We start from the raw sequence: 13,972 nt of genomic DNA, 5'->3' as shown, positions 1-13,972 counted from the left end.
TATGCCATGGGGGGGCCAGGGTGAAATTCCCCTTTAATATAGTAATGATTATATGCCATGGGGGGGCCAGGGTGAAATTCCCCTTTAATATAGTAATGACTATAGGGTGAAATTCCCCTTTAAGTGTGTTTCAGTTAGGAGCTATTATAAGAGCAGACTGTCTCGGTGTTCTTATATAATTACTGAGTCTGCTGATGATGGAGTAGCAAGTGCTATGTGTATGCATGTGGCACGTGTGTGTTCTCATGTTAAGGGGAGATACAGGGAATGGGTATTTGGGTTTTAGTCTTCTGTCTTCTCTGGACATGGAGAGAATGATGTTCATCACATCCCATCATCATGGTAACAAAGGAAGAAAGTTGTGTGTGTGTGTGTGTGGGTGGGTGAGAGAGGAATGACTGATTGTTGTTCATGCAGTGTGTGTAGGCTACCTAAGTGTGTTATATTGTGTAATAAGCCCAGCTACAGGGGGTAATGCTTAGGTTTAATTCTACTGGCTTGGTAAGTATGCCTTAAAGGTGTTGGGTTTAATTCTACTGGCTTGGTAAGTATGCCTTAAAGGTGTTGTGTTTAATTCTCCTGGCTTGGTAAGTATGCCTTAAAGGTGTTGGGTTTAATTCTACTGGCTTGGTAAGTATGCCTTAAAGGTGTTGTGTTTAATTCTCCTGGCTTGGTAAGTATGCCTTCTTGAAGGTGTTGGGTTTAATTCTCCTGGCTTGGTAAGTATGCCTTAAAGGTGTTGTGTTTAATTCTCCTGGCTTGGTAAGTATGCCTTAAAGGTGTTGTGTTTAATTCTCCTGGCTTGGTAAGTATGCCTTCTTGAAGGTGTTGGGTTTAATTCTCCTGGCTTGGTAAGTATGCCTTCTTGAAGGTGTTGGGTTTAATTCTCCTGGCTTGGTAAGTATGCCTTATTGAAGGTGTTGGGTTTAATTCTCCTGGCTTGGTAAGTATGCCTTAAATGTGTTGTGTTTAATTCTCCTGGCTTGGTAAGTATGCCTTCTTGAAGGTGTTGGGTTTAAAGGTCGTTGAGGACTAAAGTGTCTGAGGGGGTGAATGACGTCATGTTCTGAATGTGGAAATGTCAGCTACTGTATATTTGTGGTGATTTAGGATCAGGTTTCAGTCGTGTTGTTTTCAAAGGACAACAGGTTTAATTCTATTGATTTTAGAAGCCTTGAAGATTAAACAGAAATGACTTTAAAGTGCCTGGGGTTTGTGCTCTGCTGGCATCACCTCGGGTTTTTAAGAGGCATATGGGTTTAACAGGTGTTGGTTTTCACCTGTGGCACTCAGGTGATGCCCATCTCAGACACTTACCGCCTTCTCCCGCTCAAATCCCTCTCCCTCCCACCCCCTTCACCCTCTCTCCCCAATCTGTCTACACTACCAGGGCAGGTGTACCCTTACAGGTGGCAGGCTGCTTTAAGAGAACAGCTCCGCTCCCACAACTCATAAGGTCACACAGGTGTCACTATCAGACACATAATCCCCCCCCCCTCCGCCACCCCTCACTCCCACGTCTTTATCTGGCTCATCAACTGCCCTCTGTGTTGGGTTTATGGAGGGACCACACACAATGCTCCTCTTACCCAATGAGAGCAGGCGTGGGAGCAGCTGTAGCCACGTGAGAGGTTCTTTACCCTTTGGGAGGGAGACAACAGAGGACCCGAGTCATTGTCCAGCCCACCATAACATGTCTCACTAGGACTGTGACAGTCTTGGAATTAGAGGTGACTGTAATTGGCCAATCCAATATATACGGTCACCAACATAACTGTTCAGGGGAGGGGGTCCCAATTCTGTTTTGTACACATGTTTACATGGATATGCTTCTTAATAAAACCTAAAACACTTCATTATTATCATGGCATGTCATTGTTATTCAGGTTATTACATAGAAATATTAATCAACAAAGAAATTCCAGGTTGGAGAGGATCTGTAGCATTTTCGTATTGACACAACATTAACGTAGTCAAAAGATATACGCCGAGCTTGTTCTCGTCATATACAGATACTATTTTGACCCACAAACAATTCAAACGAAGTCTGATGGGTTTTCCACAAAATATTCACATAACTTCACAAACCCTGCTTCTGCAGTCATTCGATGGCATCGTCGTGACTTGACTTTAACATTAATCTGATGACTGTTATTTATCTAATTAACTAATTGTTACCCGATTTAAATGAATCATGTATCAATTATCTCATTAGGATTTGGGGCACCATGAGAGCAGTTCTTTAAGAGTTACCATCTCCTGAATTAAACTTTAAAGGTATCACATCTATAAACAGTCAACTTATGAATCATAACCTCGTATCATATCATCATTCTGAACCGTTGTAACCTCTTTGCATCTGCAAAAACCAGAGCCTTACTTATGATTCAGTACTACACAAATTGGTTTAATTATTTATTTACTAGCTAACTAAATGGTAACACAGGATAAAGACACTCTTAATACATTAAAAACCATTTTTGCGGCACACTTGTAAGGCTCTGATTGTCCAAAATGGTTCCAACGTGTATTTTCCTGTTGTTCTTTGTGGATATCCGGTGACTTGTCGCGTCGTCCTGAACAGAACTACAGAGTTGATTTTCCTTCCATTCACTCCTGAAGATGCTTCTTTGAAGAGAGGCTAGCCAGCCGTGTCGATGGTTCCCAGTGGGGCGATGAGAGTAGCGTAGTACGATGGTTTGAGCAGTGTAGTAGAATGGTCCTACTTAAATTCGCTTATCTAGATATTTTACTTAGGACAGCTAATCATCCGTACCAGTGATTGCCCGCGAGCTGAGTTTATCGTCTCTACCTCGTGTTGAGATTCACAGTTTAAACCACTTTAAATGTGCAGCTGCAGCTCTTCATCTCTCTGGTATGATATGTTCATTCTAAACCCATCATTTCATACAGTTTCTTCGAAAGGGCGGTTCCGTGAGGCGAGACGTTCTCTGACCTCACTCGGAAATGACTTGTCACTGTGCAAAGTTTATGTTAAAACAATTCTCTCTTATGGCTCCTAAAATCACATCCCTCTCTTAACAAAAACACTTTCATAATTGTTCATATTACATGCACAGCACATAGGGTGGACACTTCATACATGTAGTGGGTATACTTTCCAAGTTACAGTATTTCCTGTAAAACATTTTTAATGACATCACAAAATAATAAACAAAATTACATTAGTGTTCTATAGATCGGCTCTGACCATTCCCCACGTTCTATGTTAGAAATATTGTTCCAGCATTTGCTTTAGAACATGTTAGAGTTTTGGTGGGAAAACTCTCTTGAAACAAATCCTGATCAAACCTATTTGGATTCTCGTGGACAGTCATGACAGCATTGTTCTTCAAGAGAGGATGACGCATTGAGAGAAATTATGTAGCCTAAGCTAATCATGACAGGAGCGTTTGATTGTCATTAAATAGATGGAGTCCAGGAAGGTTACTTTAGGAAACTTTCTGAATGAACATATAGGCCTATAGATATATAGAATCAGCTAACTCACACACGCACACCTCAGTAAAAGCACCCGTCAATCAAAGCCACCAGAGTATGTCAGACACAAGCAAATATTTTTCCTTTCCTTAAAACCTATTAAAACATCCTGAAAGTAGGCTCTAAGATAATGAATTGACAGTAAAATTATGAATGGGAAGGCTATTCTATAGTATGAAGACAATTGACAATCATTAAAATAGAGACAAATACACGCAACATCTCTATAGCCTGTTCACCAGCAACTCTGATTATCGACGGGAGAGCATTGGAAATATGTTTCAAATACTGTGAGGAACTACTTCGTTGACTGTTTGAGAGGAAGACAAAAATGTGCTGGGCACTTTTATACATTTGACATTTGCAAGAAGCAGGACAGGTACTTCTATGCCTCCTCTGTCAACATTAACAGGACAGGTACTTTATGCCTGCTCTGTCAACATTAACAGGACAGGTACTTTATGCCTGCTCTGTCAACATTAACAGGACAGGTGCTTCTATGCCTTCTCTGTCACCATTAACAGGACAGGTACTTCTATGCCTCCTCTGTCAACATTAACAGGATAGGTGCTTCTATGCCTCCTCTGTCAACATTAACAGGACAGGTGCTTTATGCCTCCTCTGTCAACATTAACAGGACAGGTACTTTATGCCTGCTCTGTCAACATTAACAGGACAGGTGCTTCTATGCCTCCTCTGTCAACATTAACAGGACAGGTGCTTCTATGCCTCCTCTGTCAACATTAACAGGACAGGTGCTTCTATGCCTCCTCTGTCAACATTAACAGGACAGGTACTTCTATGCCTTCTCTGTCAACATTAACAGGACAGGTGCTTCTATGCCTCCTCTGTCAACATTAACAGGATAGGTGCTTCTATGCCTCCTCTGTCAACATTAACAGGACAGGTGCTTCTATGCCTCCTCTGTCAACATTAACAGGACAGGTACTTCTATGCCTCCTCTGTCAACATTAACAGGACAGAGAAACTAGACATGCTCAGTGCGTAAATTATGGTGTGAAATAAACAACGTTTTTTTTCTCACAAGTGTAGCAGGTTTTGAACTCTGTCAACATTTCCACTCTGAGAATGAGAACGGTAAATTACTGTAATTAATACATGCATTAACATACATTTCTTTAACCAAATGATAGGGATTAATGATAAATTGTCTGTTTTACAAACGGTAGGGGCATTCATGAAGTGCATTGTGGGCCGTCACTGTATTTTATATCTCCTAGGGCAGCATATCGGCCAGGACCGAGCTAGTCAGCCTTGATTAGTCTATAAATAAAGAAAAGATTCTGTTTCTAATGATACCATGCCAGGTTGGAGAGGATTGGTGTGTTGTCCATTTGACACAACATTAGTGCAATATAGGCCTCATGCTACAACAACATTTTCGACTGCTGTTGAGTAATTCATGAATAGTCAGACACATCCAAACTTTTCAACTACTGTTGAATAATTCATGAATAGTCAGACACATCCAAACTTTGACTGCTGTTGAATAATTCATGAATAGTCAGACACATCCAAACTTTGACTGCTGTCTGCTGTTGAATAATTCATGAATAGTCAGACACATCCAACTTTTTAAAAAATGTATTCATTTACTAGCAAGCAATGAAAATGTGCATTTGTATAAAAAAAGTCCACACATCAAACCATTTTTTTTACTGAAGTGGCTATGAGCTGTAGTGCTCTACACCCCGCATCGAGCACCTAGCTGCTCCATCATCTAGCTGCTCCATCATCTAGCTGCTCCATCATCTAGCTGCTCCATCATCTAGCTGCTCCATCATCTAGCGCCTAGCAACTCCATCATCTAGCGCCTAGCTGCTCCATCATCTAGCGCCTAGCTGCTCCATCATCTAGCGCCTAGCTGCTCCATCATCTAGCTGCTCCATCATCTAGCTGCTCCATCATCTAGCTGCTCCATCATCTAGCGCCTAGCTGCTCCATCATCTAGTGCCTAGCTGCTCAATCATCTAGCGCCTAGCTGCTCCATCATCTAGCACCTAGCTGCTCCATCATCTAGCACCTAGCTGCTCCATCATCTAGCGCCAGCTGCTCCATCATCTAGCGCCAGCTGCTCCATCATCTAGCGCCTAGCTGCTCCATCATCTAGCGCCTAGCTGCTCCATCATCTAGCGCCTAGCTGCTCCATCATCTAGCGCCAAGCTGCTCCAGCATCTAGCGCCAAGCTGCTCCAGCATCTAGCGCCAAGCTGCTCCAGCATCTAGCGCCAAGCTGCTCCAGCATCTAGCGCCAAGCTGCTCCAGCATCAAAGGACAGTTGGAAAGAGGAGGAGATGGAGAAAGTTTGAATTGACATACTAAGTTACCAAAACAATTGCTTATCATCATTAGTAAACATCCCTGCTATTAGGTCAAGTTGATCGACATTAGGAAAAAATAAGGTTAATAAAAATCAATCCTAAAAATGTATATAGGCCTATTTAAACAGTTTTGCCGGTTATTTATTTTCATGACGGCCTTCATCCAATACTGTCAGTTACACAGTTATTCAACTACCGGCACAGCCCTATGTCTCACATTTCACTGGAGAGGATTCTGGAATGAATTCCTAGAGCGGAACTTGGGAAGTCTGCATGGATATGATAGTTGTGTGTTTTGTAGGGGATAGAATGAACATGTTGTGTGGCAGGCTAGGCTACTCACTGGGCACAACACTGGTTGAATCAACATTGTTTCCATGTCATTTCAATCAAATTACATTGAACCAACATGGAATACACTTTGAATTGACGTGTGTGCCCAGTGGGTAGGCTTCTGTCTGCCAGTCAGAGAGAGGGGGGTTGGGGGAGTCGGTTGGGGTGGGGTAGCTGGTACCAGGACAGAGCTGCGGTATTGATCCAGTCCTATCATTGTTGTCTCAAGTACAATGTCACTCCAGTCACCAGCACCCACAGGAGCTTCTAGCCCAGTGTGGGAGCATGGGACTCTCATCTATCTGATAGTAACACGCACACACACACACACGGAGCACCAAACACACAAACAACATGCAGGGTACCTGAACCTATTCAGCAGCTCAGCAATACACAACAGAGAACCAGGGAGGGACATCCCCTCTGTATGTGTCCCTCTCTCTCATTCCCTCTATCACGCTAAAAACGCAGTGGCATGCTCCTGTTTTCTTTGTTTGTGCAGAAAACAGCGTTGCCAGGCAACGGTAAAAGGCAGAGTGATGGAACTGCATGAACTGCGTGTGTGTTCAGCAGGAGCAGCCAGAACACACCAGTCCCCTTAAGAACGGTGTGTAACATGAGGTAGATAGAGGTAGGTAGAGAGAGAGGTAGGTAGAGAGAGAGGTAGGTAGAGAGAGAGGTAGGTAGAGAGAGAGGTAGGTAGAGAGAAAGGGAGGTAGGTAGAGAGAGAGGGGGGTAGGTAGAGAGAGAGGGGGTAGGTAGAGAGAGAGGGGGTAGGTAGAGAGAGAGGGAGGTAGGTAGGTAGAGAGGGAGGGAGGGAGGTAGGTAGAGAGAGAGAGGTAGGTAGAGAGAGAGGGAGGTAGGTAGAGAGAGAGGGAGGTAGGTAGAGAGAGAGGGAGGTAGGTAGAGAGAGAGAGGTAGAGAGAGAGAGAGAGGTAGGTAGAGAGAGAGGTAGGTAGGTAGCGAGAGAGGGAGGTAGGTGAGAGGGAGGTAGGTAGAGAAGGAGGGAGGGAGGTAGGTAGAGAGGGAGCGAGGTAGAGAGGGAGGTAGGTAGAGAGGGAGGGAGGGAGGGAGGAAGGTAGAGAGGGAGGGATGGAGGTAGGGAGAGAGGAAGGAAGGTAGGTAGGTAGGTAGGTAGGTAGGTAGGTAGGTAGGTAGGTAGGTAGGTAGGTAGGTAGGTAGGTAGGTAGGTAGGTAGGTAGGTAGGTAGGTAGAGAGGTAGGCAGGTAAGTAGGTAGGTAGAGAGGAAGGTAGGTAGGTAAGGAGGTAGAGAGGGAGGTAGGTAGGTAAGGAGGTAGAGAGGTAGAGAGGGAGGTTGGAAGGAAGGAAGGGAGAGGAGAGGAGAATGGACTGGAGGAAAGAACGGGAGGGAGAGGAGAGTGGACTGGAGGAAAGGACGGGTGGGAGGGAGGGAGAGGAGAGTGGACTGGAGGAAAGGACGGAAGGGAGGGGGGAGAGGAGAGTGGACTGGAGGAAAGGACGGAAGGGAGGGAGGGAGAGGAGAGTGGACTGGAGGAAAGGACGGAAGGGAGGGAGGGAGAGGAGAGTGGACTGGAGGAAAGGACGGAAGGGAGGGAGGGAGAGGAGAGTGGACTGGAGGAAAGGACGGAAGGGAGTGAGGGAGAGGAGAGTGGACTGGAGGAAAGGACGGAAGGGAGGGAGGGAGAGGAGAGTGGACTGGAGGAAAGGACTGAAGGGAGGGAGGGAGAGGAGAGTGGACTGGAGGAAAGGACGGAAGGGAGTGAGGGAGAGGAGAGTGGACTGGAGGAAAGGACGGACGGAAGGGAGGGAGAGGAGAGTGATATGGAGCAAAGAAAATAAATGCCACATATTCTATGTTGGGTTAGGCAGTGTCCATAGTCACACACACACAGGCATTCTCATGACACTGAGGCAAGCAGATTTTGAAGAAAAATCTGATGTAGCAGGAGATGAAATATGCATGAGCTCATTTAGTAAATTGGCACCAAACAGAGTTTCTTCTGTCTACAGTCGACAGCACAAATGTAGTTACAACCCACTGGAGGAGGACAGTTTCATCACTCTTCCCCCTCTCCTCCTCTCCTCCTCTCCCCCTCTTCCTCTCCTCCTCTCCCTCCTCTCCCCCTCTTCCTCCTCTCCCCCTCTTCCTCCTCTCCTCCTCTCCCCTCTCCTCCCTTCCTCCTCTCCCCCTCTTTCCCCTCCCCCTTTCCTCCTCTCCTCCTCCTCTCCCTCTCTTCCTCCTCTCCCTCTCTCCCCTCCTCCTCTTCCCCCTCTCCTCCTCTCCCCTCTTCCTCCTCTCATCCTCTCCCCCTCTAGTCCTCTCCCCCTCTTCCTCCTCTCCCCCTCTTTCTCCTCTCCCCCTCTCCTCCTCTCCCCCGCTCCCCCTCTTACTCCTCTCCTCCTCCCCCTCTCCTCCTCTCCCCTCTTCCTCCTCTCCTCCTCCCCCCTCTCCTCCTCTCCCCCTCTCCCTCCTCCTCTCTCCCCCTTCCTCCTCCCCCTCTCCTCCCTCCCCCTCTTCCCCTCTCCCTCTCTCCTCCTCTTCCCTCTCCTCCTCTCCCCCTCTCCCCTCTTCCTCCTCTCCTCCTCTTCCCCCTCCTCCTCTCCTCTTTTCTCATATCAACATCACATCACATTTTATTTGTCACGTGGTCTACAAACAACAGGTGTGAACTAACAGTGAAATAATCACTCCATCCCAAAAATGCAGACAGAAAGGAAATAGAGAAATAATATAAAGTAAAACATGTAATAATAAAAGTAATAGTAGATCTCTCCCCTCTTCCTCCTCTCATCCTCTCCCCTCTAGTCCTCTCCCCTCTTCCTCCTCTCCCCCTCTTTCTCCTCTCCCCCCTCCTCCTCTCCCCCGCTCCCCTCTTACTCCTCTCCTCCTCCCCCTCTCCTCCTCTCCCCTCTTCCTCCTCTCCTCCTCCCCCTCTCCTCCTCTCCCCTCTTCCTCCTCTTCCCTCCCTCCTCTCCCCCTCTTCCTCCTCCCCCCCTCTCCTCCTCTCCCCCTCTTCCTCCTCTCCCTCTCTCCTCCTCTTCCCTCTCCTCCTCTCCCCCTCTCCCCCTCTTCCTCCTCTCCTCCTCTTCCCCTTCTCCTCCTCTCCTCTTTTCTCATATCAACATCACATCACATTTTATTTGTCACGTGGTCTACAAACAACAGGTGTGAACTAACAGTGAAATAATCACTCCATCCCAAAAATGCAGACAGAAAGGAAATAGAGAAATAATATAAAGTAAAACATGTAATAATAAAAGTAATAGTAGATCCAAATAACTTCACAGATCTTCATTGTAAAAGGTTTAAACACGGTTTCTCATGCTTGTTCAATGAACCATAAACAATGAATGAACACGCACCGGTGGAACGGTTGTTAAGACACCAACAGCTTAGACGGTAGGCAAATAAGGTCACAGTTACTGACTGAAAAACACCAAAAGAAAGATGCCCAGGGTCCCTGCTCATCTGTGTGAATGTGCCTTAGGCATGCTGCAAGGAGGCATGAGGACTGCAGATGTGGCCAGGGCAATAAATTGCAATGTCTGTACTGTGAGACACCCAACACAGCACTACAGGGAGACAGGACGGACAGCTGATTGTTCTCGCTGTGGCAGACCATGTGTAACAACACCTGCACAGGATTGGTATATCCGAACATCACACCTGCGGGACAGGTACAGGATGGCAACAACAACTGCCGAGTTACACCAGGAATGCACAATCCCTCCATCAGTGCTCAGACTGTCCGCAATAGGCTGAGAGAGGCTGGACTGGGGGCTCGTAGGCCTGTTGTAAGGCAGGTCCTCACCAGACATCACCGGCAACAATGTCGCATATGGGCACAAACTCGTTGGGTTTCTGTTAGACATGTCTATGGAACTTGTTCAGTTTATGTCTCAGTTGTTGAATCTTGTTATGTTGGTACAAATATTTACACATGTTAACTTTGCTGAAAATGAATGCAGTTGACAGTGAGAGGACCTTTCTTTTTTTGCTGAGTTTAATAAACAGTAGCAGGGTCAATTCAGATGACCCGGGTAGCTATTTGGTTACTATTTAACTAACTATTTAGCAGTCTTATGGCTTGGGGGTAGAAGCTGTTCAGGTTCCTGTTGGTTCCAGATTTGGTGCATCGGTACCGCTTTCCATATGGTAGCAGAGAGAACAGTCTATGACTTGGATGACTGGAACCTTTGACAATTTTTAGGGCCTTCCTCTGACACTGCCTGGTAAAGAGGTCCTGGATCGCAGGAAGCTCGGCTCCAGTGATGAACTGGGCCATACGCACTACAGACTGTAGCGCCTTGTGGTCTGATGCCGAGCAGTTGCCATACTGCAGCCAGTCAAGATGCTCTCAATGGTGCAGCTGTACAACATTTTGATGATCTGGGGACCCATGCCAAATCTTTTCAGCCTCTTGAGGGGGAAGAGGTGTTGTCAATGCCCTCTTCAAGACAGTCTTGGTGTGTTTGAACCATGATCATTTGTTGGGGATGTGGACACCAAGGAACTTGAAGCTCTCAACCTGCTCCACTACAGCACCGTCAATGTGAATGGGGGCAGACTCAGCCATCCTTTTCCTGTAGTCCACAATCAGCTGCTTGGTCTTGCTCACGTTGAGGGAGTTGTTGTTTTCCTGGCACCACACTGCCAGTTCTCTGACCTCCTCCCTGTAGGCTGTCTCATCGTCGTCAATGATCAGGCCTACCACCGTCGTGTTGTCAGCAAACTTAATGATGGTGTTGGAGTTGTGCCTGGCCACGCAGTCGTGGGTGAACAGGGAATACAAGGAGGGGACTGAGCACGCAACCCTGAGGGGCCCCTGTGATGAGGATCAGCGTGGCAGCTGTGTTGTTTCCTAACCTCACTGTCAGAAAGGATCCAGTTGATCCAGTTGTAGAGGGAGGTGTTTAGTCCCAGGGTCCTTAGCTTAGTAATGAGCTTAGAGGGCACTATGGTGTTGAACGCTGAGCATTAGTCACCGAAAAAGCATTCTCACGTAGGTGTTCCTTTTGTGAAAAGAGGGCAGACCAAAATCCCACTATTTTACCATGCCTTTACCATGCCTTTACCATGCCTTTACCATGCCTTTACCATGCCTTTACCATGCCTGCTTTGTATACTGTACCTGCATCTGCATATATCTGAAAGGGGTAGGGGGAAAAAAACATGGGGAATTGAAAACCAACCAAAGGACCTAGTCAATATTACTGCATTTATACCCTATAAACAAAATACACGTATTGGGGCTGTGTGAATGGTTCTCTGCTTTTTTGCAGGTAAATTCACATGAACACTTCCATTGTTGGACAACACCCTGATTAGAAATGGGTTTATCCTTGTACTCTCATTGTCTGGTACAGTATAAATGTAGTTACAGCCGTACAGTAGGATAACTGGCTGTTTATCAGTATAAATGTAGTTACAGCCGTACAGTAGGATAACTGGCTGTTTATCAGTATAAATGTAGTTACAGTCGTACAGTAGGATAACTGGCTGTTTATCAGTATAAATGTAGTTACAGTCGTACAGTAGGATAACTGGCTGTTTATCAGTATAAATGTAGTTACAGTCGTACAGTAGGATAACTGGCTGTTTATCAGTATAAATGTAGTTACAGTCGTACAGTAGGATAACTGGCTGTTTATCAGTATAAATGTAGTTACAGTCGTACAGTAGGATAACTGGCTGTTTATCAGTATATACGTAGTTACAGCCGTACAGTAGGATAACTGGCTGTTTATCAGTATAAACGTAGTTACAGTCGTACAGTAGGATAACTGGCTGTTTTATCAGTATAAATGTAGTTACAGTCGTACAGTAGGATAACTGGCTGTTTATCAGTATAAATGTAGTTACAGTCGTACAGTAGGATAACTGGCTGTTTATCAGTATAAATGTAGTTACAGTCTTACAGTAGGATAACTGGCTGTTTATCAGTATAAATGTAGTTACAGCCGTACAGTAGGATAACTGGCTGTTTATCAGTATAAATGTAGTTACAGCCGTACAGTAGGATAACTGGCTGTTTATCAGTATAAATGTAGTTACAGCTGTACAATAGGATAACTGGCTGTTTAGCAGTCTGTCTACTCTTTTTTCCCTCCCATTCCATCTCTCTCCCTGTTTTATCCCTGTGTGTTTTCCTCTATCTATATTCATACACTAATATGCTTTATTGGCATGCCTGATTGAAACATGTTCCGTCTCTGTCATTCTCTCCTCCCGCTAACCCCCCCACTCTCTCTCTCTCTTTCTCTTTGTCTCTCACTCTCGCTCTCGCTAGCTCTCAGCTTTCCCATGTTGATTCTCAGCCTCCTGCCCCTCCTCCTGTTGCCGGGCCATGGTTGCCATGCCGCTGACATTCCGGAGGACACCACGGCAGAGTTCTCCGTCAGACTCTACCACCAGCTGCAGGCGCGGGGGGGGGATGACAACATCATCTTCTCCCCCCTGAGTGTGGCTGTGGCCCTTGGCATGGTGGAGCTGGGGGCCCGCGGGGCCTCCCTCACACAGATACGCCAGGCTGTTGGCTTCAGCCACCTACCTACAGGTATACACACTGCAGAACACACACACAGCCACCTACCTACAGGTATACACACTAGAGGTCGACCGATTTATGATTTTTCAACGCCGATACCAATGATTGGAGGACCAAAAAAGCAAATACCGATTAATCGGCCAATTTTTTTATTTTATTTATTTGTAATAATGACAATTACAACAATACTGAATGAAGACTTATTTTAACTTAAGATAATACAACAATAAAATCAATTTAGCCTCAAATAAATAATGAAATGTGTTCAATTTGGTTTAAATAATGAAAAAACAAAGTGTTGGAGAAGAAAGTAAAAGTGCAATATGTGCCATGTAAGAAAGCTAACGTTTCAGTTCCTTGCTCAGAACATGAGAACATATGAAAGCTGGTGGTTCCTTTTAACATGAGTCTTCAATATTCCCAGTTAAGAAGTTTTAGGTTGTAGTTATTATAGGAATTCTAGGACTATTTCCCTCTATACCATTTGTATTTCATTAACCTTTGACTATTGGATGTTCTTATAGGCACTTTAGTATTGCCAGTGTAACAGTATAGCTTCCGTCCCTCTCCTCACTCCTCCCTGGGCTCGAACCAGGAACACAACGACAACAGCCACCCTCGAAGCAGCTTTACCCATGCAGAGCAAGGGGAACAACCACTCCAAGGCTCAGAGCAAGTGACGTTTGAAACGCTATTAGCGCGCACTAACTAGCTCGGGTACACCAACCTCACCTCTAGAGTTGATAGGCTTGAAGTCATAAACAGCGGATGCTTGACGCACAATGAACAGCTGCTGGCAAAACGCACGAATATGCTGTTTGAATGAATGTTTACGCACCTGCTTCTGCCTACCACCGCTCAGTCAGATACTTAGATACTTGTATGCTTGTATGCTCAGTCAGATTATATGCAACGCAGGACACGCTAGATAACATCTAGTAATATCATCAACCATGTGCAGTTAAATAGTGATTATGATTGATTGATTTGGCTTACTGCATTTGCGTAACAGGCAGTCTCCTTGTGGAGTGCAACAAGAGGCAGGTCTTTATTGCGTTGGACTAGTTAACTGTATGGTTGCAAGATTGGATCCCCCGAGCTGACAAGGTGAACATCTGTCGTTCTGCTCCTGAACGAGGCAGTTAACCCACCATTTCTAGGCCTTAATTGAAGATAAGAATGTGTTCTTTACTGACTTGCCTGGTTAAATAAAGATTAAATAAAGGTGTAAAAACAAAAAAAAATGTCAAATCGGCGCCCAAAAATA

The 13,972-nt window shown here is 45.4% G+C and overlaps 1 protein-coding gene across 2 annotated transcripts in view; it reads left to right on the top strand.

The window, feature by feature from the left end:
• Positions 1 to 13,972, top strand: part of LOC123992529 (neuroserpin-like) — a 55,390-nt gene that overhangs the window by 29,513 nt on the left and 11,905 nt on the right. For both annotated transcript variants that reach the window (XM_046293733.1, XM_046293734.1), the window contains exon 2: positions 12,448 to 12,714. In XM_046293733.1, coding sequence (XP_046149689.1) covers positions 12,462 to 12,714 — 253 coding nt within the window. In that variant the 5' untranslated portion in view covers positions 12,448 to 12,461. The remainder of the gene's footprint in view (positions 1 to 12,447; positions 12,715 to 13,972) is intronic.

Source organism: Oncorhynchus gorbuscha, linkage group LG13, assembly GCF_021184085.1.
Source record: "Oncorhynchus gorbuscha isolate QuinsamMale2020 ecotype Even-year linkage group LG13, OgorEven_v1.0, whole genome shotgun sequence".
NCBI classification, from domain to species: Eukaryota; Metazoa; Chordata; class Actinopteri; order Salmoniformes; family Salmonidae; genus Oncorhynchus; species Oncorhynchus gorbuscha.
The sequence above is the reverse complement of the archived record's forward strand: the minus strand, read 5'-3'. Positions and strand labels throughout refer to the sequence as shown.